This window comes from Malania oleifera, chromosome 4, assembly GCF_029873635.1.
Source record: "Malania oleifera isolate guangnan ecotype guangnan chromosome 4, ASM2987363v1, whole genome shotgun sequence".
Lineage (NCBI taxonomy): Eukaryota > Viridiplantae > Streptophyta > Magnoliopsida > Santalales > Ximeniaceae > Malania > Malania oleifera.
The window spans coordinates 5,551,414-5,578,890 of record NC_080420.1 but is presented as its reverse complement, the minus strand read 5'-3'; the positions used below and the strand labels follow the sequence as shown (position 1 = coordinate 5,578,890).

The following is a 27,477-nucleotide window of genomic DNA, read 5'->3' as shown; positions in this document are numbered from 1 at the left end:
TGGCAGACAATGAAGCTCTGAATTATTCAAAATGTCAAAATTTTGATGTCTAAAATATAAACATAAATTGCATTTCTGAATTATTCTGTACAGAAGTTCATAGATCACACTTCTACAACACGCGGAAGCATCCAAGCTAAAGCTCCTCATCAACTTTGCCGTCTCCCTATCCACATTATAGCACTGCAGATGTCTAATGAAGCAATACATTGTAGACTCGCTTCAGTGTGCTCGAACTTGAAAAGGATACAGAGCACCATCTGAAAGGGTGTCGAAGGAGTCACCGAGAACCGACCTTGACATTTTGGGGGTCCAAGATAATGTTCAAAATCTTGCCAGGAACATAAATTCTTTTTCTGATAGTTTTACCAACCAAGTACTTAGAGAGTTTTGCATCAAGAGAAGCTAACTTAAAAGCATCTGCCTCTGTCCATGCTTCTTCAACCTGTACGGTCCCCCTCATCTTGCCATTGATCTGAACTGGTAGGACCACCATGGAATCTTTCAGGTAAGCAGGGTTTGCCTGCAACAAGTACTTCTGTAGTAAGATGAGGATCAATTACCACAAAACCTACTTCATATGGACATTACCAGTTATGGAGTAGGAAAAAAGTAAACCAACCCAATTCCTTTTCTCAGAATTATGCCGATAGTAACTCCATTCCTTCAACACTGTGAAGTACCAGCGTGCTTTAAGACACTTCTCAAGTGTGTCAAGCTCATTTCTTTTCTCTCCCCTTTTTTTTTTTTTTTTTTTCTAGACACATGTCAAACAGCAAATTTGAAGGGTCCAAAAAAATCTTAAGAGGATAGGTTGTATTATTATCAAAATTTAAGAGATTTCTTATATTTTAAAATAGATATATTGTCCAAATTAAGCAAACTAGTAACTTGCATTGATTTCAAATATAAAAAAAAAAACTTGCATCAATTAATGATGAGCCCAAAAATGGGAAGGATCATACTATCAACATCTTATGAAAATTCAATGATGCCTGAATACTATTTTTAAACAATCATATTTTTATTTTTAAAAAATATATACGCTATTAAGATAATTAAATATTATTTAAGAATTAAGTTTTTATCTGTCTCCTTGCATTTCCTGCTAGCTTTATCATTCTAAAAGAATGGACAGATGGACATGTGCCCATGGACACTGGTGATAAACTATTGTAGCAAAACTTTCCTGAGAGAGGCTTCCGTTGTTCAAGTACACAACAACAATAATTCACTGCTCCCAAGCACAAACCAAAGAATGTGTGTGATCTGTGCCAAGCTCTTCCTAATTAATTCATTGACCAACAGCATGATCTAATGGCTTCTGGCTGTCTGATCACAAACCTTCATCTATTAGCAGGCTTCAGACAGCTATTTAAGAAAATGAGGGTATGCACAGAATAACAAAATGGAAGAGTTCCCTTGTAGAAGGGGGAGGGGGGTTCAAATGTGTAACACCCGCATGCCAACTATGGCACTCGAATTTCTTTTCTTCTTTTTTCAATAATGGCACTCCGTTCATCCTTGGGACACTTAAGTACCCAGTGATCATGCCCCTTCTATATATTTCGTGTTGTTAAAATCAGGCTCCTACATGGGACCGCCAGTAGGGTTAGGAAGATCAGATTTGAGGATTGTAATATTCTACTAATAATATAAAATAGATATAAATAAATTTATTTATTTTTTCATAAAATTAATCTAGAATGTGTTCAAGACTAGGAAAATAACAAGTGGCTTGAGTGGTAGAGCCCTTCTGTAACAATGAGATCACATGTTCAGATTGTTGCATTCCGAAATCAAACCTGCTTATTTTGAAAAGGAATAAATATCAATAGGAGAAAAAAGGAAAAAAATATTTTTTTTTCGCACAAATTAGTCAATAAACAATCATACAACATGAACATGTAATACAATATTATTTATACACACAAGAAGTTTTAGCTGCGGGCAGGGTGCACACACTTTTCCCGCAAGCTCCAATTATAAGAGGGGTGTACAAGACAAGCCTACAAGCAAGCTACTTAGGCTTGACTCACCCTGCAGCTCGACTTGACTCGTTCAAGTCAAGCTTGAGCTACTTGAGTAGCTTAAGGAGTTGGGTTTTGTAATAAAACTCACGAGCCTAATCGAGCTTTTGTAATTTATTACATTATATTATTTTAACATTTATAATCAAATTGATCTTAATCAAGTTGAGTTCGAGTTTTAAGAACTTGCAGCTGACTTGAGCTTGAGTTCAACAATTTTGTGATCGTTTAAGTTCAAGCCAAGTTTCAAGCTCAACATTTTTGTGCTAATATGGACTCTGTCGACTTGGCTCGACTTGAATACACCCTAGATATCATCGTATCAATTTCTTAAAGCAGACCATGGTTTTAAATCGCGGTAGTAGGTAGTGTAACGTAACGGTAACAGTTGTAATGGGAAGCGGGAATAGCGGATGTTACATGATGAGAAGCAAGTGTAAAATATTTTTGAAGCAAACACAACCTTGTGCATATTAGCGTACTTGCATGTTTTAAGCTTTTAGCCCTTCTTAGAAGAGTTTTAGTGTATTTTGAATCCTTTAGTTCGACTAACTAAGTTATTTAGTAAAAGCAACAAGTTTACATTTGTTTTAAACCACAATTAACAAAAAAAATACATGTGCGCGTATTTATACTTCTCATTGTTCTTAATTCTTATCTATGATGAATTCTTATGTGTGCTAAATTAATTAATAAAGCAAAATACATTATACACTCCATTAATCTATTAGATACATACGATATATGAATAATACAAATGTAAAATAACTAGAAAAGAAAGAGGGTTGAAATTGAAAAATATAAAACATAAATATCAAATTACTAATTTTATCAAAATAAAATATTTTCCTAACAAGTTAGTATTTTCAAATTGTTAACTAATGCATCTCTTGTGAGTGTTTAAAGAAATAGTAAATTTTGTATCATTGTCATCCTCATTATAATCTTTTCGCCCTCTCACCACATAAAAAATAAAATAATTTTTTTGGCGTAACAGTCCTGCAGCGGTTACGTAATGGCTGTAGCGACCTTTACGTAACGGTTGCAGTCCGTAACGGCCACTACAGCCGTGATTTTTCTTCCCACTGATTTCACGGTATGATGGTATTGGTAACCCAAAAAAGGGTGGTCGTGGCTGTTATTTAAAACCATGGAGCAGACCCATAAGGCCATAACCCCCACACCCAGCCCTTTGCCATCAAGGATCTTGGATTGCCTTTCCTCTCTCTTTAAGATCCCCAAAATAACAGAGACACAAAGAGGCTGCACAAGACGCCCCGCCTCTGCTACCATTGATTCTAGAGAACAACTGTGAGCCTCCCCTAAAATCCATCAATTCCGGTCAATCTGGAACATGCTGCCTCCAGTGCTGATGAGAAAGGCAGAGATGAACACCATCATTTCCGGCATTGATGGGGGTGGAGGAGGTGGCATGGAGGTGGTCCCCACATTGATTCCGTCAAACAGCCAAGAGGCCCCTGAACTCGTTTCCAGCCAATCAACAACCCATAGCTTCTGGTGTCAATAACATTAAGACAGAGAGTTGTAGCCCATTCTTTCCAGCATCAATAAGACACAAGATGAAACTCCATCATTTCCAGCATTGATGAACGAGGAAGCAATGGCATGGAGGCGGTTGCTGGTCCCTCCTAATAGTGATTCCAGTGAATGGCCAAGACCCCCATCACCTCCATTATTTCTCTCATCTGCAACCAATCATTTACAAAGGGTACTTTCCAACTGTCTCCATTGATTGGAAAAATTGATTCAGTGGTCCAAGATCAGCAACAATGAAGGACTGGGTGTGGGTATGTGTCAGCTCAACAAAATTAATTCAGTGGTCTCCAATGGTTGGAGCATCCAGGAAAACCAAGTGCTCGCGACGTGCAGTAGAAACCTCTTGTGTGTGTGCATATGTAAGGAAACAGATAACAAAAGCCAAACTAACCATTTGTGTTAATATTCAACCCACTATTTGGTTCATTAGTATCACCAAGATCATCATGATCGACTTCATCAAGCCATCATTAAAATCATCGTCACCATCATCTTTATTATCATCAAGTGCACCAGTGTACTACATATCTGTTTATATCCTCAACCTAGGTATTGATGTTTGAAGTTAGAACCACTTTATGAACATCTATCTAAAATCAAAATTTTGAGTCCATAGTTTTGATACTAGATAAATCAAATCACTTCTCAACTTGTGCATTTCTTGTACAAGTTATACTAGACAAAAAACAAGCCTATGGTAAAAATAATTTGGTAAAAACTTAAAAGTATATTATGTTGCAGGGTACTACGAATTATAATCCTACTCCAGTTCTATCAATATGTGTGATTCTATATAGGATTGGCAAGTAAGATGGTAGGATCATACAATCCAACCATCTGGATAACAATTTTTACAATCATGGGGTACATGCATCAAATGTTTTGATTTAATGAAAATTAAAAAATCATATACACATAGGCAATTGAGCACACTGAGAAAGATAAGCAACATGTACACCCCATCAAAAAATAAAACAAATTAATACCTCAGGGAAAGGTTCATATGCCAATGAATTTGAGTGACCCAGCCGAAACCAAAGCTCCTCAGCCATGTGAGGAGCATATGGTGAAAGCAGTAAAACGAATGCTTCAATGATTGACTTTGGATGGGTATCCCACTAGAAAAGATGTTAATGCAAAATATGGATTAGATAATTTCTTAACAACTCCACAAAATTGAACTATATGTGGACATGAAAACACAAATATGAAAAACAAAACTTTCTGTCAAGCCTTCCAAAGATATCAACAAGTAAAATACAGTGCATCTTATAACAGCAAAAACAGCAAAACCAACAATTGACTGGAACATGATGGATGTTTCCTGTCCGTTCATTTTTTCCCCAAGAAAGTCAGGATAAAAGCCCAAGTTTTTTTAAGCAAATGGACAATGACCTGATTTATCAGGAAGAGCTAACTTCCTATTATAGACTTACAGATGAAAGAAAACATGAAGTGGCAAAACTGGTGGAAGAAATCACAATCAAGAACCAAAATCCAAAATGAGTACACCTTGGGCAAAATAGGAAGAGGGAAGAAAATATTAAAAGCATGATCACAACTGGGTGTTTTTTCTTTTCTTTTACATATGAGAATTTCAGTAAAAGTACACACTAGATGATGCAATATGAGCTTCAAAACTTCAAGGCCTACGTTTGAAATGTTTGACATTTTTTAAGATTTTTGGGCAATCTTGCAGTTTATTATTTTTCAAGATTTTGCCTATTCCAGCAGCACTTTTATAACAGGATCTTATAAGATAATAACCTAGTAGATTATCTAGGATCTTTATGCTTTAAAGATTTCACAATTATGAGATGTTTTAAATTTTTAGGGGTTTGATATTATAACTTTATGGGATTTGATATTATTTCCAAATTCGAGCCATGAATTTGGATGTGTAATTAGACTAAATTTAATACAATTTGGTAATCACATTTTGTCCAAATTGACACAATTCTAAATTTATTCACTGGAACTTCATGCTCCAAAACACAGGAAAAATATTCATACAAATATAAACCCAATATGTACACCATAATAAATTATGGAAATGAAACAAAAACTGTAAATCAAAACAAAATCCAAAACAGAAACTAAAAGCTAAAAACTAGCAACCTATTTAATACTTCCAAACTTAAAACAAATTAAAAACCAATTGGACTGGTCTCTTTTGTCCTTGAATCAAATGACAATTCAAAAATCCGATTTCAAATAATAAAAATGCAAAAGAATATAAATTAGAAAATATTATAGTAAAAATAAAAATTAATTATAATTATCATGGTTTTGAAACCCGCATCACACCAACCAGTCCAACTGCTCTATAATGACATAGAACCAAAAATATCACAAACTAGTGTCAATTCAGCTGGACTCGGGCGAGACAGTCTAAAATGGCCAGATCTGGCGAACTAAAGTTGACCCAACCTCTTATAATTGACACCAGTGAGATCTGAACCAATGACCTGAGGAAGGGAGAGGAAGCTTACCACAAAGCAAGCATTGTTTGTGTTGTGCAAATCAATTTGTAGCAGAAACAAACAATCTCACAATGTAGCACTTAACAGTGAAATATACAGAAAACACAATCACGCAGATTATAATCAAAGAAATAAAACAATGACACGAAGAATTACATGGTTCGGCAATGCCTACCTCCACGAGAGCAAACAGCTATGAATTTTTCACTATCTTGTGTCCAGAGACATTGAATTACATCATACAACATGTATATATAACTTTCCCAAAGGTCTTCCCTCCAAAACCCAACCTATCCAACTTTCCAATTCAAAATTTGAAAACCAACGCTAAGTTACCGAGCCAAACTGTCGACGGTTTGAAACCGAGAACAAGCATTCAATGAACAGCACCAAAAACAATCAACTGTTTCTCTGCACCTAGCAAAACCGTTGACGGTTTGCTCCTACACACCAACATCCATTGTTTTCTACCATGTTTTCTCTTTATACATGCATCCCACTCAACATATGAGCCACATATTACAACAATCTCCACCTTGGCGAATATACACCCCTAAGGAGAAAACTGAATGCATAAACCCACTACTCCACCTGGGACAATAGGTTGGGACCACCAGTCGTCTAGCAACTGGAGACATTCAACAAGTCCAAGCAATGCTTAAACTTATCCATGGTAACCGGCTTGGTCAAAATATATGTTGCGTTCTCAAAAGTGTGAACTTTCTCAAGTACAAGCTCACCTAAAGTAACCAACTCCCGGATTCTGTGGAACCTCACATCTATATGTTTGGTTCTTGAATGATACATTTGGGTTTTCGCCAAATAGATGGCACTTTGACTGTCACAACACAGCTGAACTCCACCTTTCTATATACCCAACTCCTTGACTAACCTATAAGCCACAATGCTTTCTTAGCAACTTTAGCGACTATCATATACTCCGACTCAGTTATTGATAACGTAACCAGAGATTGTACCACGAACCTCCAACAAATAGGTCCTCCCACAAGGGTGAACACATACCTTCTTGTAAACCTCCTATCATCCAGATCCCCTGCATAATCTACATCAACATATCCTACAACTGACAGATCACTCTATTGCTTGCCAAACATGATGTCATTGTGAGAAGTATCCCACAAGTATCTGAAAATCCACTTGACGGAATCCTAATGTTGTCTACCCATATTTGAAAGAAACTTACTTACCACAATGAAAGCTTGTGCCAGGTCCGACTTTATACATACCATAGCATACATTAAACATCCCACTGCACTAGCATAGGGGACCTTTGACATGTCACAGATATCATTATTCGTCCTTTGGTACTGAGTGGTAAACAATTTAAAATGATTCACTAATGGTGTACTTACTGGTTTTGCATTAGCCACATTAAACCTCTCCAACACCTTCTCCACACAACTGCGCTGACATAACCACAATCTCTCTGCAACTCTATCCCTGCGAATCTCCATCCCAAGAATTTTCTTGGCTGCACCCAAATCTTTCATGTCAAATTCTTTATTCAATAGAATCTTCAACTGATTTACCTCAGTCATATCTTTCGTAGCAATTAACATGTCATCAACATAAAGCAATAGGAAAATGAGAGAACCATCCTCAAGACTCTTCACATACACGCAGCAATCATATTCACACCTCATGTAGCCTATCTGGATCATATAGGAATCAAAACGCTTGTATTATTGCCTCAAACACTATTTCAGCCCATAAAGTGACTTTTTCAGTTTACAAATCAAATGCTTGTCCAGGTTGACTAAACCCTTCTAGCCGTACCATATAAATTTGCTCCTCCAAATCACTATGGAGAAACGTTATTTTTACGTCCATTTGCTCCAATTTCATATCATAATGCGCCACCAATCCCAACACTGCTTCCTTCTTCCTATACACCCACTTGTAACCTATTGCCGTCTTCCCTTCTAGAAGCTCCAGCAAATCCCACGTTTGGTTCTTATGCAATGACTTCATTTCCTCCACCATATCACTCAATCATCTACTTTTCTCCTAATTGTGCACCGCCTCTTGAAAAGTAGTTGGATCGTTGCAATTGGTAATGAGAGAGCATAAGACACCAGATCATCAAATCCATGCCTGGCCGGTGGCCTGATAGTGCGTTCGGGCCTGTGTATAGCGATACTATCATCCTACTGGTTTTCTAAGCTCGAACTCCCTGCATTCTGAACACCATCATCATTGCACTAAGTCTCTAACTCCAACTGCACAACATGCTCATTTATGCTCCAATTTTCTGGAACCTATTTCTCTTCATCTTCATCCTGAGTAAGCTTCACCATGACTTTCTCATCAAAAACCACATCTCTACTGATCACCACCTTGTTTGCCATTGGATCCCACAGCTTGAACCCTTTCACACCTTTCTGATACCCCCAAAAAATGTAGCGTCTAGACTTTGCATCAAGTTTTGATCTCTTATCACTAGAAATGTGCACATAGATTGGACAACCAAATACTCTCAAACCGGAGTAGTCTACTGCATTACTTATCCATACCTCCTCTGCAACTTTCTATTCTAGTGATGCCCTTGGCGATCGGTTAACCAAGAAACATGTCATACCCACTGCCTCGGCCCAAAAGTTCTTTACTAGCTCTGCATTCAACTTGAGACACCGAGCTCTCTTGACCAGAGTTCGGTTCATCCTTTCTGCCACACCATTTTTTTGTTGTGTCTGGCAAACAGTGAAATGTCTCCTTATGTCATGCTGCTCACAAAACTCCATGAATCTCAAATCAGCGTACTCGATTCCATTGTCTGACCTGAGGCATTTAATTCTCCTCCCAATCTGGTTTTCCACCTCAGCTTTCCACAATTTATGTCTGGCAAACATCTCTGACTTGTGCCGCATGAAGTACACCAACACCTTTCGTGAGTAATCATCGATAAAACTCACGAATATATATGTCCACCGCGTGATGCTACTCTCACCTGCCCCCAAACATCCGAATGAATGTAGACAAGAATACCTTCCTTCTTATATAAGTGGTTGTTTTGAACTGCACCCTATTCTGTTTCCCAACAACACAATATTTGTAGAAATTCAGCATGCATGTTTTAATACCCTTCAAAAGATTCCTCTTATGAAGTTCCTTCATCCCATGCTCACCCATATGCCCTAACGGCATATGTCACAAAACATTATCATCTAACTCAGAACCTATAGCTGCAGCTCCACCTAGAACTATAGTAACCAGCAATGCATAGATATTTCTTGCTAACTTCTGTCCCTTCATCACCATTAGAACGTCTTTACACACCTTCATTACCCCACTTTCAAATTTGTAACTAAACCTGTTACAATCCAAAGTGCCTAATGAAATTAAATTCTTCCATAGACCTGGTATGTGTCTTACATCACATAATTTTCTTACAACACCATCATGCATTTTAATTCTGACATTTCCTATTCCAACTATTTTGCATGAAGCATCATTTCCCATCAAAACAGGACCAGAATTAACTAACCTATAAGTACTGAACTATTCTTCATTTGGTGTCATGTGATAAGAGCATGCCAAATCTAGGATCCAAGAATCCATAAAGCGATCTGACCTCGGTGAAACAGAAATCATATCACCATCACCACTATCCAAGTCTCCTTGAACTACATTCGCCGATTTTGAAGAACTCTCTTGATTTTTTGCATTCCCCTAATTCCTTTTCGGACACTCTGGTTTTATGTGCCCCTTTTTCCCACCCTTAAAACATCTAATGCCCTTCTTCTTCTTGGACTACGACCAATACTTATTACTACTCAATCCGTTACGGAACTTGCTTCTCTCATGTTCCTGATTACCCTTTACCACAAGTCCTTCACCTTGTAAAATCTCATCGCTAGCCTCCTTTCTTTGATGAAAACCCAACAGAGCGCTTGTTACCTTTTCCAAATTCAAAATTTCTTTGTCCCATATTAGTCGTAACCAGATTTTCATACGTATGAGACGCTCGTAGGGAACTCAATAGCATCAACACCTTGTCTTCTTCCTCGAACTTCACATCAACCCGCTTTAAATCATTGATTATTTGATTGAATACATTCATGTGCTTGTTCAAATCCGAACTCTTCGCCATCTTAAGCCAATACAACTTCTGTTTAAGATACAATTTGTTCGTTAGAGACTTAGACAAATGCCGGCTTTCAAGTTTCTACCAAACAACCGCAGGAGATTCCTCATCCATGACGTGATACAACACGTCATCTACCGGACAAAGCTTGATACTCTGATAGTCGCATAGCCTTCGCTTCCAATTCCTTCCAACTTGTTTCATCCATGCCTTTCGGTTGACCTCTGTATGATGCCTTCACTATACCTTATTGCACTAATAGATCTTTAACCCTTCTCTGCCATAGTCTGAAGTTTTTCGTTTCATAGAACTTAACAACATCAAACTTTGCAAAAAAAAAAAATTCTAGAAGCCATTACACCAATGCTTTGATACCAATTTGTTATGCAAATCAATGCACAATGGAAATAAACAATCTCACAATGCAGCACTTCACAGTGAAATATATAAAACACACATTCACACAAATTATAATGAAAGCAATAAAACAATGGCATAAAGAATTATGTGGTTCGGCAATGCCTATATCCACTGGAGCAAATGACAATGAATTTTTCACTATCTCGTGTCCAAAGACACTAGTTACATCATACAACATGTATATATAACTTTCCCAAAGATTTTCCCTCTGAAACCCAACCTATCCAACTTCCCAATTCAAAATTTAAAAACCAACGCTGAGTGACCGAACCAAACCATCGACGGCTTGAAGCCGAGACCAAATAGTCGATGTAACGGCAACAAAAACAGTCAACTGTTTCTTTGCACCTGGCAAAATCGTCAACAATTTTAGGGAAACCGTCGACAATTTGCTCCTACAAACCAACATCTGTTGTTTTCTACCACGTTTTCTCTTCGTACATGCATCTCACTCAACATATGAGCCACATATTACAATAGTTTGCATAAAAAATTAAACAAACTTAATATATATTGTTGTACAAATACTGCACCTATCTCGATACACACAATCTTTTATGAATTATCCCGGGCTCTTATATAATATTTAATGAATTAACCAACTACCTTTATTCCATGTTTGGAATGGATTTGAATAAAATGTTATACAAACTTGCACACAGTTTCATCCAAATCAAAGACATGAAATCCATGCTCCTTAAAGCAAACTTAATTGAATTAAATCTCTAACTATTATTTTATAATCATCATCATCATTGTCATAAAACCCTCTTTGCAATACATATACACACATACATGTGTGTGTCTACGTATATTATCCTAATATGACTTCTTTGACCATCCAACTGACCCATTGTCTTCATCAGGTTGGTCAATTGTTCATTTTTTAAAGCATGATAATTATTATATCACTTTTAGTGCTCCAAGAATAGTCCTATTGTAATTTCAATTTGAAGCATGATTTTAAAAAATATATATGTATTCGTTTCATTATTATTTCCAAATTTTTTGAAATTTTATGGATATTTTTTATTTTAATTATATTTTAAATTCACATGGACAATTTGATTCTTAGTTTTTAGAAAAATAACAACAGAAAACCAGCAAAATAGGCTGTGTGGTATTCGTGTTAAAAGTTATGAAAATGAATATCAAAACAAAACTAGAAACATACTAAAAATTCAAAACATGTCGGGTTAAAATTTCTAAAATTAAAACAAATTAGAAACTGAATTAAACTCATGTTCATCTTTGTCCTTGAATCAAATAACAATTAGAAAATATGACTAAACTAATAAAAATGCAAAAGAATATAAATTAGAAAAATTACAATTAAAATATATATTAATTATAGTAATTTTATTTAATTTATTTGATTTTTAAACTCACCTTTTAGGGCTCTAAGAACAATCCTAGTGCATTACAATTGAAAAAATGGTTAAAACTATTTTTTTGAATATTTTATAAAAAAAAAATAGAAATTTTATGAATATTTTTATTTCAATAATATTTTAAGCTCACATGGGCATTTTATTTTAATTAAAAATTTTGTATAGAATGAATGATTTAATTCACAAAATTCAATTTAAACATTCAAATACTATAGCAACAGACAACAACAATATAAATTTATATATACTTTTATATGTATATATAATTTGATTTCCAGTTTTTGTTTGACAAAAAAAAAAAAACTAGAGTGAATAAAAATAAATAAAATAAAATAACTAGCTAAAGTTTAAACTAACAAGTTAAGTGCAGTGCTTGATAGGATTATTTGTAAGGCTCAGAGTGCGTTTGTAGGGGGCAAGCAAATTGTGGATGCCATTTTGGTTGCCAATGAGGTTGTTGAGGATATTAGAAGGAAAAAGAAGGGACTCATTTTTTAAGTTGGATTTTGAGAAAGCTTATGATAGAGTGATTTGGAATTTTTTGGATAAGATTTTTGTGAGAAAGGGATTTAGTGAGAGATGACGGTGTTGGATTAGAGGTTGTTTTCATAATGTGAGCTACTCGGCTTCGGTGCATGGCAAGTCTAAATCTTGATTTAAGGCTACAAGAGGGATTAGGCAAGGTGACCCTTTTTCCTTGTTTTTGTTTGTTTTAGTGGTTAATATTTTGAGTAGGATGGTGGATAGGCTGTGGATAGAGGTTTAGTTAAAGGGTTAGAGGTGGGGCGAGAGGGAGTCAATGTCTCACACCTTCAGTTGGCTGATGATACTATCTTCTTTTTAGAGGATCATCAACCCTCCTTTTTAAAAATTTTGGGTCTCAACATTTTCGAGAAGGTTTTGGGCTTAGGATTAAGATGCGGAAGAGCAATATCGCTGCTATCAATATGCCTAACAAGATTGTCAGGAAGTTGTCTGTAGAGGTGGGTTGTAGTGTTTTGGGTTGAATGTTGTTGTCCTATCTAAGGGTTCCTTTTTGGTATAAGTTACAACCCTAGATCTATCAATTTTTGGGATCCTGCTGTGCAAAAGGTTTTTAAGAGAAGAGACAGTTGGATAGGTGCCCTTTTTTCTCTTGTTTGTAGAATTAAACTCTTCCAGGCTTGTCTTTCTAGTATCCCTTTATACTTTCTTCCTATTTTTAAGATTCTAGTGGAGGTCTCTAGCACGATTGAGAAGATAACGAGGGTCTTGCGGTAAGGAGTAGGGGGCTTTAGAGATCATTTGGTAAGTTGGGAAGTGCTAGGTAGGTCTAAATGGGAGGGTGGTTTGGGTATTGGAAACCTGGTGTCCAGAAACACAGCTCTTCTGAATAATTGGCTTTGGCAGTTTCTACTAGAGGATTCTTCCTTGTGGCATAAGGCTGTTAGAAGTATGGATTAGATGAGAATGGGTAGGCTACTAATTTGAGATTTAGAAGCTCTTCAAAAAGTCCATGGAAAGATCTCACTCAAAGTTATCCCCTTCTTCATTCCCCATATCAAATCCCTGGTGGGAAGGGAAAGTAATATCCGCTTTTGGAAAGATCTTTGGTTGGGGAATGCAGTTTTGTCTACCTCTTTTCCATGCCTCTTTCGCTTGACCTCAGGGCAGGATGATTCTAGTTCATCTTTTGTTGTTGATCCAGGTGGTCCTCCACCTTCTTGCAATTTTCATTTTCATCGGTTGTTGAATGCTAAGGAGTTGGTAGAGCTATCCTCTTTGCTAGTCTTGTTGAATAACTTATGTTTCACAGGAGGGTAGTTGGTCTTGGTTTTTGGATCCTCTTTATAGAAAATATTTTTGTGATTTTTTTACTATAATTCATCTTTTCCTCTCTATAGATCCATTTGGAAGGCCAACGTCCCCTTCAAAATCAAGGGTTTTGTTTGTTTGGTTACGCTTGATAGAATTAATACCAATAACTTGCTGCAGGTCAGGAGACTGTTGAAGGCTCCATATCCGAACATCTGTGTTCTTTGTTTTAATTGTTCAGAATCCACACTGCATCTTTTTATACATTGTCATTATGCTTGGAGGGTATGCAATAAGTTATCTGGCTTTTTAGGCAAATTTTGGGTGAGTTCAGAGGCAGTAGAGGACTTTTTGGCAGTTTCTTTTGTTGGTTTTGGCAGGAAAAAGGAAAGGCATCACTATGGAAATGAGCTTTCTTTGCAGTATTTTGGGGGTTGTGGATGGAACACGATGCGTGTATTTTCTCAGGGATGAAGGTGTCGCATCTGCTGGTTTGGAAAAGGATGCATTCTTTGGCTTCTTTCTGGTGTGTGGGGCAGAAGAATTTTTAGTGGGTGAGCTTTTCTGATATTCAGCAATTGGCAGTATGTGTTGGATTGTCAGTTTGGGTTGGTTTTATTTGCTCTTTTTAGTTTTCCAATTTTTTTTCTATGTTTTTTCTATCTGGATTTTCCCAGACTTTGCTAAGGAGATGTCTTATTCTCCTGGCCGTACATTCTTAACCTATTAATGAAATTCTTCTTTTGCTATTAAAAAAAAAACAAAAAACAAAAAAAGAAAACCTAGCAGTAAAAACAAATGTGTTGTTATAACTGATTACCTGTTTCTTCACATAACATCAAAACAGAAACATAAATGATACCAACCAGATCCTAAAGACTTGAATTCACTTTGCAACAAAAATATTGCTATCCACCACAGGGGTATATCACATGCCAGATACGTGCTATCGTTGTTTCAAAGTTCAAACCAATAGAAATTTTGTTTTATTTCATTGACAGGCAAATGAATCACAGCCTTGCAAGGTCTAGAGACCATGCTAGTAGTTATTAACTTATTGCCATAATTTTTTCCCTTTTTTTATATATTTGAGATGGCGCTAATCAAGTGGCTTTTCAACATATCATAACTAAATTTAAAACAATAAAGAAAACCATATTTAACCTCAGTTTCCATAAATCAGGGGTCTTTGGGATTTGGCATTTGCAGCAATGTGTGAAGAATTTGAAGCACAAACTTCTTGCTTGGCAGGAGCACTTCAGGAGGAAACTACGGAGAATATTTGGGCATAACTTCTTAGCTGTTTTTTGGATCCCATTGACCCACACCCAAAGAAAAATTTAACACCCAGTTCACAAGGCTCCCTCAGGGTTTGGGGAGGGCAAGATGTGCATAGTGCTACCTAAATGTTTCCACTTTTTAAGAGTTTAGATGTAACACCCTTACCAATGAATCAAGGCTCGTCCTCTAGTGCATGGACAATATAGTGAATGAATGGGTGGAACCTTGTTCCCAAGTTTTTAAAGAGAAGTAGCTCCAAATGCTTTTTTTTTTTTTTTTTTATGGAAAAGGAGTATTATTTCCATTAAAAATGGTATCATAAATTTTGTTGATAGCTTCCTTTTCCATTTTATGGATATAACATTTGTATTTTTGATTGCTTTGCTTGGAAATCCTTTTAATGGGCACAATGTATTTATTATTCGATGGCAGAAGATAACCACTTTTTTAAAATTTTGGAAATAATTGGAATTTTTGAATTTTTTTTCTATTGTAAAAGATTATTACAAACCTCTGGGATAAGTCTAGTGATCTGGAATAAGCTAGGAAATCATCAAACTTTTGATTCTTTATTAATACCCCACTCTCCCCCCCCCCCCCCCCCCGCGCTCGCGGGCGCACCCTCCCTGGCTACTACTCTTTTAAGAAACACTACCCAGCTCCCTTCATCTGACTGTTTAGATTGTTGAAATAATTAAGCATCCTATATTCCAATTCCAATCCAGGAAGTCTTGCAACTTCAGTTAATTTAAAAAATTCAATCTCCTATATTCCAAAAGACCCATAGTAATTACAAAAATTGTCACAGGATTTCATTAAAAATGCAAAAGCAACTTCCATATCCCTTCCACAAACACCTAGCCACCAAGATCAAGTACCAAGTATAAAGACAAACCTTATAAGCTGCATTAATGAACTCCATCATTGCAGAAATTCCAGTGTTGAATCGTGTCCCTTCAATTTCCTCTGTTACCTACAGACAAAACAACACATGAATTATAAGGTTCATTATATTGAAAATATAAAAAACGTCATTATCTATGCTGCATAGGCACTTCCAAATTAGTGAATGGTTATCACTTGATTCAAATGTATCAAACTGCAACAGTTCTCTCATACAGACAAAGTATGCACTGTGCTAACAGACACAAAGCTTATGAAAGAGTGACTTAAAATCAAGAAGTCATCTGAGTTTCTGCTCATACTTATATATAATGAAATTCATTCAATTTTACAACTTAAGCTAAGAGTGTTTTTCAAAAAAAAACACTGCAACCTACAGGCTTACCAACCACAAATTCAAAGGTTTTGAATTTGATAGATAAACATCATAGCAATGTCCATGATACTCCTACTGATACCAATGCAACATGCCCCCCCACCCCCAAAATTAAATGGCCACAGGTCTAAATATATAACACACATCACAAAATTTAAATTCATGTCCAATATCTTTCCATGGATGCTTGCTAGGTCAGGTGCCTGTCAGATTTCAGAGATAGCAAACACTATGTAGCCTTTTCAGGGATAAAGAAAATAAACACGCATTATCAATACAAATTAGAACATTAACATGGTAGGCGAAAATAATCATATTTTCTAGTTTATCTTCATCTCTTTTTTATAGAAGAAAAATTATGTAGATGCCATTTTCTCCTAAAAACTGCAGTAAACATGCCTGAATCCAATATCCTATGAAATTATGGTTGAACAAATCTATATTGGAATCATAACTACACACGACCAATACCAAACTCCCCCAGCATAAATGTTAGTATTCCACACCATGAAAAAAGAGTTTATCAGAAGAATAGAGTTTTCAAAATTCCTTTCATTTCCTAGAAACTCAAATCACAAAACATAGTAGGAAAATAGCATAAAAGAATTATTGCAATGAGACAGCATGTATATAGACAATCCCTCAAAGGAGAAAGAAGACAGCAAAAATCAAAATCCACAAGTGAGAGAGAGAGAGAGAGAGAGAGAGGTTTGCACAAATTTGCAGTATCACCTTATCAATGCATTTATGGACAGCCCGAAGCTGTTCCAAAGTAGGTTCTGCATCGATTGCCACTGTTCCACCCTTGAAGGTACCATTAGGTAAAGGTAAGCCAACAATCAATCTCCAGATTCTTGCCAAAAATCGATGGACACCTTCAATTCCACTAGTATTCCATGGTTTTGGGTCTCTGGAAGTGCAAGATGATAACAGAAATTGTTAAGGCTTGATATAAAGTGTTGAACATAACCTAATAGCCTAAGTAGTTAGGTGGACTGGTAAGTGGTGACCTAACATGGTATCAGGACCATGGTTGCTAGCTGGTTGAAGCCTTGTTGCCCAGAGTCATTGTATGGTTTTCAAAAAATTATTTTATTCTCTATAATGGGTGTTGATCAATTTTTTGTTGAACTCTCCACGTGTAATCAAGCTGAAAGTGTGGGGGAGTGCTAAGGCTTTACACAGAGTGTTGACCTTTTCAGTAAATTGTTGAATGGCAATATTAAGGAAGGAAAGAGCATATATTTGTTAGTTCTACCCTCTACATGCTCAAATGAAGGAAAACTCAAAAGTGAAAGTTAAGCAGAATGTATTGCGATTATCAATTTAAAAAAATAGAGTAAGTTACCTAAGTGGACCCATGAACATTTCATATAAGCGAAGAGAATCTGCACCATACTCAGAAACAATGCAATCAGGATTGACAACATTTCCCCTACTCTTACTCATTTTGTGAGCCCGAGCAATCAAACGTATGTTAGGGTTGTCTTTTAGAACAAAAGAATCGCCAGATTTCATGACCTACATTGTAGAAATTGCAATGACACACAATGCCAGAAATAATGCCTTTAGTAATGAAAATGGACATATGGAAAAAGAAATTATATTGCAGTGCAAAATAACATACGTTTTCCTCAGGTATTACTTCTTGATGATGCTCACCCAAAATAGGGACAGTATCAGCAGATATAAAGTTCCCATCTAGGTCTCTGCATGCCATATATTGAGCCTGCCACTTAGGAACATTAGGAACTTGCAATAGCAGACCATTATTTTGCAGCAGACAAGTAACTTCACTTACTTCTCCAAGAATAATCCCCTGGTTTATCACGCATTTGAAGGGCTCTTTGGTGGACACAATACCAATATCATAGAGAACCTAAAAACAAAGAATCAAATCAAATTGTTTGAACAATTATGGAATTTAAGTAGCTCAGAATATGCAAATCAATTCAGTTAGAGAAAATGAATATCGCTGCTTAATTCTGTGTTTTAATAGCTTATACTAGAAGTCAGCCTTAGGTGCTGTTCAGCCCCATTGAGGCTTTCTAAGAAGTACAACCAACTGGGCTTCAACCCTGTCATGGCCGAGGAATGTTAACCCAACTTTCCATGAGGTTCAATCTAGCTCTGTGCTAGTAACAACTAAGACTTGGTACATACAAGCCAACTTTATGACATTCCCAAGTATCTTTCTGATGGGCTAGTGTTCCTTCCAGATAATACAAATGATGCTGATGATGATAGTTATGAATCTTACGATGATGATGATGATAAAGGAAAATAATTCTGCAATTATTGCTGAAAAAAGAATAATGGATTATTAGCAACAGATAGGTCTTGAATCTCAAGACAATGGAGATTAAAATCACAAACCTTGTGCCAGAACCTAGAATAGAGTAAGTGAAGGACAGCATGTTCAGCACCACCAACATACACATCAACTGGGCTCCAATACCTGAAAATTCAAGATGCTAAAAGTGACTGAACAGTCAAAGCAAAATTTTTCCAAGTAAGGCTTGCCGACATCCACCTCTCCCAGACCCCACTCAAAGTGGGAGCCTTGTGCACTGGGTTCGGCCTTTTTTATAAAACTGAAATCACATGTTACAAGTAAAAATAATCTAGAAGAATAGAGAATTAGGTGCTAGCATCTGCACTTACATTTCTTTAGCCTTATCAACCAGCGCTCTGTCATTTTTTGGGTCCATAAATCTCAAATAGTACCTGGAAAAGAGTAATGCAAATACACTCAAATCCCATAGAAACAGCTTGGCACTCTATATCTACTACATGCATATAAGCATAATGGTCCTTCAAGTAATTTATTTAAGAAAAGTGGGACAAGTGGACAACCATATCTGAGCCTGCTGGACCAGACTGTCCCAGCCAAAGAATTGGGTTTGCCTGAACATAAATGTAAAGATCTAGTACACATTGTTGGCCAACTATCAAATAGTTTAAGTTTTTATGTGAAGTGGTGACTTAACATGGATAGCTTTGCAGGCCTTATACAACAACCACTACCAAGCCTTAAATCCCATCAGGTGGAATGGATGCATGAATCCTTCTTATGTCATCCCACACTATTTGAGACAATATCCTCAAAAAGTTGAAGTGATATCAAATCTTTGCAACCTTTCTAGGTCCACGCCATACTCTCTTGTCGCTTCTAACATATTGTTGCTCACTAGATCATTGCATTGCAATTTGCAAGTGCCCAAACCATCTTGATCACTCTTCCATTATAGGTGTTACACCTAAGTTGCCAGCAATCACTCCTTACTTTAAGTTATAAAGTTATATAGCTCATCCATCTTAACGTTTCTCATCTATACTACTTGGTTGCTCCTTTATATGTTGCCATATAATATATAAATAACATAACATATCATCCATGCTACATTTGGGAGCATGGATTTTGGACCTTAGATTTGGACTTGGTTGGATTTGGACAAATTTCAATACAATTTTATATTGCATCTTATCCAAATCCAATATAACTTCAAATCTAAGACCTCTCCAAACATAGGGTAACTGGGTAAGTATATATAAATATAAGACATACAAATGCATAATTTAAACCTTTTAAACTATTTAAGGTGTTAAATTCAAACCTTTTAAAATATTTGTTAAACTATTTGGGGTGTTATTTCCTTTTGTAGGGTGTTAGGGGGTTGCATATCTATAAGTTAGAACACATCCTCCCCCTTGTCTTTTTTTTTTCTTACCAAACCTACTAGGGTCTTTTGTGGGCCTTTCGCATCCAGCAATTGGCCTTGAGTCACATTGTGAGACTTAGCGTTAAAAAGCATTTATATATTTCATTATTTGTATGTTTTCATATATGCCCATTTTTTAGACTTGGCCTTCTTGGGCAAGAGAGGGAAGGAAGATCAAATTGATGACCAGGCCTGGCTAGGCAAGTGTTCTCAATACCATGTCTAGGGTATTGAGATGCTCACTTAAATGAATAAAGGGCACTTGAAACAAACACATTACCAGCAGGAACCAGCCCATTGTGGCATGGTGCTTGTTTCTCGTCTAGCAGTTTTTCCAGACAAAAGATCTGTGGTTTTGACCTGGAAGTCAGTCATAGAAGTGTTGGTATATAAATATAATGCAATGAGAAAAAATAGTACTTAATTCAAACCCATCAGAAAGTAAAATCAAAGCTGGAACACAGATTCATACAAAATCCAAAATGCTTCCTTGAGGTTTTGCAGTGAAGGACTAGCAGTCAAAAGATAAAACAGAAAGACATATTCCCAAAGTTCTACATATACAATATATGGAAGGTCATAAAGCAAGACAACTGCTCAGGCAGGAATTTGCACAAGCTCTTGTCCATGATAATCATTTTCCATCATGCCACACTTGATTGCTGAGAAGTTCCAGGAAAAGAAAAGGAAAGAAAGATTAGAAGAAAATATTCTCTCATTCACAGAAGCTAGCTGTTCCAACATCAGTATGTTACATGACTCCAGGTTTTATTTGTCATTGTCTCTTCTCAGCAATCAAACAGATTAGCATGCAGGTGGGTAGTTTTGCCTAACTGTTCCAGTTGTATATATCAATGCATCAGTATTGATATCAGAGAAATAAATAGATTAGTATTTTCTTTTCGTAAGTCATATATACATACATATGCACCATAAATTTCAAGTTCCCAAATGTAAAATGCAGCAGTCTACAGTAAGGAGCAGATGAAACTTAACAAAGGAAAAGAGCAATGCATACCCAAGACACCGCTTTTGACAGTGGTGGTTCTCCAGTCCCAGTGGGAGTGAAATCATCCAATTCAGGAAGGATAAGGGGCAGGTCAGTTTCAGGAACGAGAACACTCTCACCCGTGTCCTCTAAGAAAATTACTGGGATAGGCTCCCCCCAATAACGTTGCCGTGCAAAAAGCCAGTCCCTCAACTTATAGTTCACCTATAGAATGGCAAAGTCTGAGAGAACATAAATTGCATAGTATCTATAGAAACTAGTAAAAACTCTCAAACCCACCTGACACCACAAAAACAAGAAGCTTCAGAAAAGAGGAGAGAGAGAGAGAGAGAGAGAGAGAGAGAAGCACCTTTTTCTTCCCATTTCTAGTTTTCTCAGCCCACTCAATGACTTTGGAAGCAGCTTCTTTGCTAGACAAACCATTAATGTCAAGACCTGAAGTAGAACTTGATGAATTTATAATTGTGCCTTCACCTGAATATGCTTTTTCAAGATTACAGCAGCCTTCATCATTTGGGTTCACAACCCAACAAACTTGAATATCATATTTCAAAGCAAACTCATGATCACGAGTGTCATGTGCAGGTACAGCCATTATTGCTCCTGAGCCGTAACTACACAAATTCAAAAAATTTATTTGCTCAAGTCATAATAGAAAAACTCCTGGTAGTCATAGATATGTGTGGACCTGCGGACATAGTCCTACATAATTCAAATAAAAATTGAATGTGTGTGTGTGTATGTGTGTGTGTGTGTGAGAGAGAGAGAGAGAGAGAGAGAGAGCGAGAGAGGACCCAGAGAAACTGAGAATGAAGTCAAACACACCTCCCCAACACATAATCTGCTACCCATATTGGGATAGCCTCCCCATTGGCTGGATTTCTTGCATAACAGCCACTAAAGACCCCAGTCTTTTCCTTCTGCAGCTCAGTCCTCTCAAGGTCACTTTTTCTTGATGCCATCTCTTTGTATTCCTCCACCTGTTCTCAAAATTAGTCATCTTTACATTATGGTTATGGATCTTTGAAACAGAATAAAATGAGTAAACAATTGACGTACAAATTTGCTTTGGGCAGTGGATACTAATGATGTCAACAAGAAATGCTCGGGTGCCACTGCAATATAGCTGCATAGAAATAACAAGAAAAAATGACTTAACCCAGCCATAATCATACGCAAGTGCTTTCTGTAAAGATACGTGAAGTGCATGAAATTTATCAAAATGCAAAGCGCAGCAAAGAGCAAGGTAAATACGTTGCTCCAAAAATGGTATCAGGCCTGGTTGTATAAACAGTAATCTTTATGTCTTTTTCCTGCCCATCAAAATCAAGAACAGAAAATTCCATCTCAGCCCCTTCTGACCTCCCTATCCAGTTCCTTTGCATTTCCTTCACACTTTCAGGCCATTCAAGGTCATCTAAATCTTCAAGAAGACGATCTGCATATGCAGTGATCTTGAGCATCCATTGCCGCATTGGCTGCTTGGTAATAAACAATGACACTGTAAAAATTAAAAAACCACTCAAAATGAAAATAAGGAAAAAGAAGTTAATCTTGGCTTAGGGAAGGACATAGAAAGCCTTTCTCAAGTACTAAAAGAGAATAAAATTAGAGCACCTTTCTAATAACCGGATGACCCCCACGCTCACTAACACCATTCACTACCTCCTCATTTGCCAAGACAGTTCCAAGAGCAGGGCACCAATTTACCGGCACTTCGGCCTAAATACACATTTGGCAGACTAACAGATCTGTATTTAGGGGGATATAAAAGAAATATATCATTCAGGCTAGAACAATCAAATAATACTACTGAACCTGATATGCCAGTCCTCTCTTCAGAAGCTGAATAAAGATCCACTGTGTCCATTTATAATATTCTGGTTCTACCGTAGAAATTTCCCGATCCCAGTCATAAGAGAAACCTAATGATTTGAGCTGCAGGAGAAATAAGATGTCAATGCTTTGAGAAATGACCAGATTATTATGACCAAAACTAAAGACCAACAAGTAAACATGGAAAATATTGCTAAGCCAAATTGCCAATCAAATGGGATGGGAAACTGGTGTCAGAAAGAGCAAAGTTAATATTGAAGCCCACAAACAAGATTGCTTTACACCACATTCAGCCATTGATTGGAGGCATTTACAATGCCTTTTAAAACAGGAAAATGGGTTGAAACTCATTATATTATTAAATATTTTGCATTATTTTTTTATTTGATAGAAAAAGAAGGCAAATATGTTAAACCTGAGAAATGGAGTACATGATTGGAGGACAAGAAGTCCTCAACAAACTAGAAAAGCTGAAAAAAAACCAAAAAACAGAACGGAAAATACCAAAGATGGACAAAACAAAATACAATCTAAAACTCCATCACAAGAGCCTGCCTTCCAACCTCCAGTAAGGTCAGACAGCAGAGGACTCTTAAAAAAACGCAAAAGGTGCACCCACAAGGAGGCTAGGAAAGTCACCCTATCCCACAAAAGCCGTGAGCAGGTATATCGACTTCTGAAAATCCTAGCTTTCATTTCAATCCAAACAGTCCAAAAGATGGAAAAAACAGCCGCACACCATAGAGCTCTGCCATTCTATTCGTTCCAAACCCCTGAAATCAACCAGAATAAAGTCTTTCACCTTTCCCAGAGCCACCCACACTTCCCCAGTCAAAGAGAAAAGGACATTCCAAAGCTGCGATGCCAATTTGCAATGCAAAAAAGAGATGGACAATTGACATATTATTTTCCCAACACATGAAGCACATATTGGACTAACAGCCATATAGGGTCTTCTAGTCTAAAGGATATCATGCGCATTGATACTTTCCAGGATCAACGTCTAGACAAGAGCCCGAATCTTCCTTGAAATTGCCCTCCAAAGTAAGCGGTTTCAAGGAAAGGGATTAGGGCTATGGGTTTTCAAAAGATAAGATAGAAAAGGTTCAGAAGTAAATATGCCTGAGGAATCCCCCTCCCACACTCTCTCATCCTCACTAGAAGAATGACTGTGCTGGTCCAACAAGGAAGTAGCGAGCTCAACGAACGACCTCTCTATCATTGAAATTACTGAAAAAATGGAAATCCCAAGAAGGACCCCCCTCAGAAGAAGTGAAAGAACTAAGAGGAGCATAATGAAGAGAAGAAAACTTAAAAAGACAACCAACCTTCAGCATCAACAAAGTCTCCCAGACCCATACATCTTCCTAGAAACAGACTCTTCAGCATCAAATATTTTGCAGTATTGCTATCCAGTCCTTAATTACCCAATACTACTCAACAACATATCAAGATTCAGCTTCCACATTGGGTTGGACTTCACTGTTAAAAAAATTCATAGGGAAGCCCAACTGAAGTGGCATGTAGAAATGTAAAGTTTTGAAGTTCTGCTTCAATTTTAAGTTCAGTAAGCTGGCATAAGAGTTAACTTTTCAGTACCCTGGCAATAAAATTAACTTTTAGCACTCATCGTGAAAACAAGAAAGTCAATAACCATAACAAGATAGAAGCAGATCAAAACAGCGAATTTTGGCATTTAGACAATAGCCATGCACATTCTTCAACAAAATTTACAGAATAAGACATCAAGAAGGAGAAAAAAATGAGAATGGTACATATAGCATGTACCTGACAGCGAAAGCGTTCAATGTTCCTCAGTGTTGTGATCTTTGGGTGTGTTCCTGTCTAAAGAATCATGAGGCAAACAATTAATAAATGGGAATTTTTACAGTGACAAACAATTTACAAACAATAGCAGCAAAGAACCTCAATGGCATATTGCTCCGCTGGCAATCCAAATGCATCCCATCCCATTGGGTGCAACACATTATATCCACGCATCCGTTTGAACCTAGCAAGAATGTCTGTGGCAGTATATCCAAGAGGGTGGCCGACATGTAACCCAGATCCACTGCAGCAATAGATCAAACAAAACACGAACCAATTTCCAAAAATAAACAAATAGCACAAGCAAACAGCACACTGAATACACTATATCTATAACCAGACATAAAAACAGGAGTAAAATGCTCATTTGCTCACTGAATTTTTCAAAACGTACTACGGCAATCATGTAAAGTTTTTTTTTTTTCTTTCTAACATGGTCACTGTATGTTTTAAGTCCTTACAAACTTACAGTTCAGATACATTCTAAATCATTCTAATTCAATCCAATAATTGTATCAGCTTCAAAATGTACAGGAATCACGTTAAAAATAATAAAATTTAACATAAAAAGTTCAGTGACTAACTTAGGATTAAACTCTAAAAATCAGAGTATCAGATTAACACAACCGCAATCTAAGCTGGAATTATCAACAAAAATGCGTAACATAAGTTCATCAACACTGCGTTTTAAAAGGCACAACCAAAGGGGAGAGAGAGAGAGAGAGAGAGAGAGAGACCTAGGATAAGGGAACATGTCGAGAACGTAGAACTTCGGCTTCGAGGTATCCATTTCATCATCATCGGGGGTTCGAAAAGTGCGATTCTTTTCCCAGTACCGCTGCCACCGGGGCTCAATTTCGTGAAAAGGGTAAGCTTTCCTCCCCTCCGGCTTCTGCTTCTTCTCCTCCAATTGGTTCAATTCCCCAGCAATGGTGCTCCTCCCACAGCTAACGCAGTGAGTACGGCGTCTTGAGATTCGGAGGCAAAATGAAGTCTTGCGGATGGTGATGAACTTCCGGGAAGGGAGCACCGGTGTGGGGCGGCAAAACGGAGCAGGTGGCAGCATTTGAATGTGCGATTGAGTCGGTGCATAAGCTTTCATTTTGCTGTATGGAGGAAGAAGAAGAAGAAGAAGAAGATGATGATGATTCGTATGGAGGTCGAAGTGAGTTGGAGCGAGGAGTGTGAAGTGGCCAAGGATTGAAGATGAATCTGCAAGAGATAAGGTGCAGACCACAACGTTTTGCCGGTTGAGGAAGAAAGTGAAATTTACCCCCACACACAAAAAATATATATAAAAAACTATTAATAATAATAATAATAATAATAAAAATAAAATAACAACCATAGCAAAAACAAAAATGGGATTGAAGTACCGCCCAACCCACAAAAATTGTTCATAAATAATTATTTCGAAAGTGGTTAGAATGAAATAATGAATTAATTTTTTATATACACACTATTTATAAGTTTAATGTGCAATTTATTTGATCAAATTTAATTTAAATATAATAATTAAAAGTTTAAAAATACAAAAATAAAGGAGAGAGAGAGAGAGAGAGAGAGAGAGAGAGAGGCATAGAATCAAAAATTATTTGTAAAATTAAAATTGTTTAAAAAAATTGTTTCCACCCTAATCTACATATTTCAAGTCATTAGAGGCTCAGCTCAATTAATTGAATTTGTCAAAGTTGTTCCCAAGTTGGATGAGTTAGAGCTAAAAACAATTTAAATTGATTTTGGATATATTTTTACAAATTTTTAAGCTCACTTATGCTCTTCCAACTAATTTATTTTTTCAAAGAAAATAACGGTAACTCACACAAGAACCAATCCAATCCATTCCTAATTTTGGCTTTTGCTTGATCTTGTGAATAAAAAAACAGGGGGAAAGACACTATTTGCTAAAAAGACAGATATTACGTTAACTTTTCTTGAGGTTTCAAATATCTCACTCACCTGACCTCTCTTAACATTGATTTTTGGGACACTTATACCACTCAAAAAGTTTATCTTTTTTTTTTCCAAATATAAGAGGAATTCAGTGTCTTTTGGCAAACCTCAAGAAAAGTTTATGAAAATTTCAAAACCTCAAGTGAGATCCTTGAAAATTTTTAAACTTCATAAGAAGTTTGTATCTTTTTTAGCAAATCTTAAGGGGATGTAAAGCTATGTCTTTTATCAAAAAGTATAATATGAAAAGGCATTAATCTCCTTGGGGACTTGATTGGAAAAATGGAACTTCCTTAAAGTTTCAAAAATGCTAAACTTGTATTCAAGGGCATGGAATTTGGCTTAAAAAACAAAGTTTGAGAAGAATATTTGTTTTTTTTTTTCCAATGATTCGTACAATATATATAGAGATGTGTCAAAATATAAATCCTATAATCAAGTTATTGTTCCTACAATCAAACTACACGTATAATGAATCTATCCACACCTATTAGATAGCTACATTGTCTCTAGAATAGGTAAGAATCCCAAAGGTAATTACGAGGATAGTTGACTATCAACCCAATATTTCAACACTCTCTCTCAAGTTGGTGCATATATGTCACACATGTCCAACTTGTCCAAAAACTTTGAGAACACTCGATTTGAAATTGTTTTGGTAAGGATATCAGCTAGTTGATCCTCTGATCAAATGTTAGGCAACTCCAAAATTGGCTCATCCAACTTCTCCTTAATGAAAAATTTGTCTACCTCTACATGCTTTGTACGATCATGTTGAGCCGGATTATGG

At 36.6% G+C, this 27,477-nt stretch overlaps 1 protein-coding gene across 3 annotated transcripts; it reads right to left on the bottom strand.

The window, feature by feature from the left end:
- Positions 1 to 26,009, bottom strand: LOC131154065 (leucine--tRNA ligase, chloroplastic/mitochondrial). Of its 3 annotated transcripts, none has more exons than XM_058106563.1 (20): positions 25,472 to 26,009; positions 24,834 to 24,978; positions 24,696 to 24,752; positions 22,890 to 23,009; positions 22,689 to 22,793; positions 22,326 to 22,549; positions 22,131 to 22,197; positions 21,897 to 22,051; positions 21,421 to 21,685; positions 21,081 to 21,275; positions 20,343 to 20,422; positions 19,005 to 19,067; positions 18,717 to 18,798; positions 18,142 to 18,219; positions 17,968 to 18,069; positions 17,689 to 17,861; positions 17,073 to 17,250; positions 15,957 to 16,034; positions 4,574 to 4,705; positions 1 to 523 (listed from the first exon to the last, which is right to left on the bottom strand). In XM_058106563.1, the coding sequence occupies exons 1-20, from the start codon at positions 25,834 to 25,836 to the stop codon at positions 281 to 283; spliced, it is 2,907 nt and encodes a 968-aa protein (XP_057962546.1). In that variant the 5' UTR covers positions 25,837 to 26,009; the 3' UTR covers positions 1 to 280. The 3 variants fall into 3 exon arrangements, with proteins under 3 accessions (XP_057962546.1, XP_057962547.1, XP_057962548.1); XM_058106565.1 differs by lacking the exon at positions 1 to 523 and adding an exon at positions 1,662 to 1,805; XM_058106564.1 differs by lacking the exon at positions 4,574 to 4,705 and having other exon boundaries at positions 25,472 to 25,977.
- Positions 26,010 to 27,477: the final 1,468 nt, after the last annotated feature.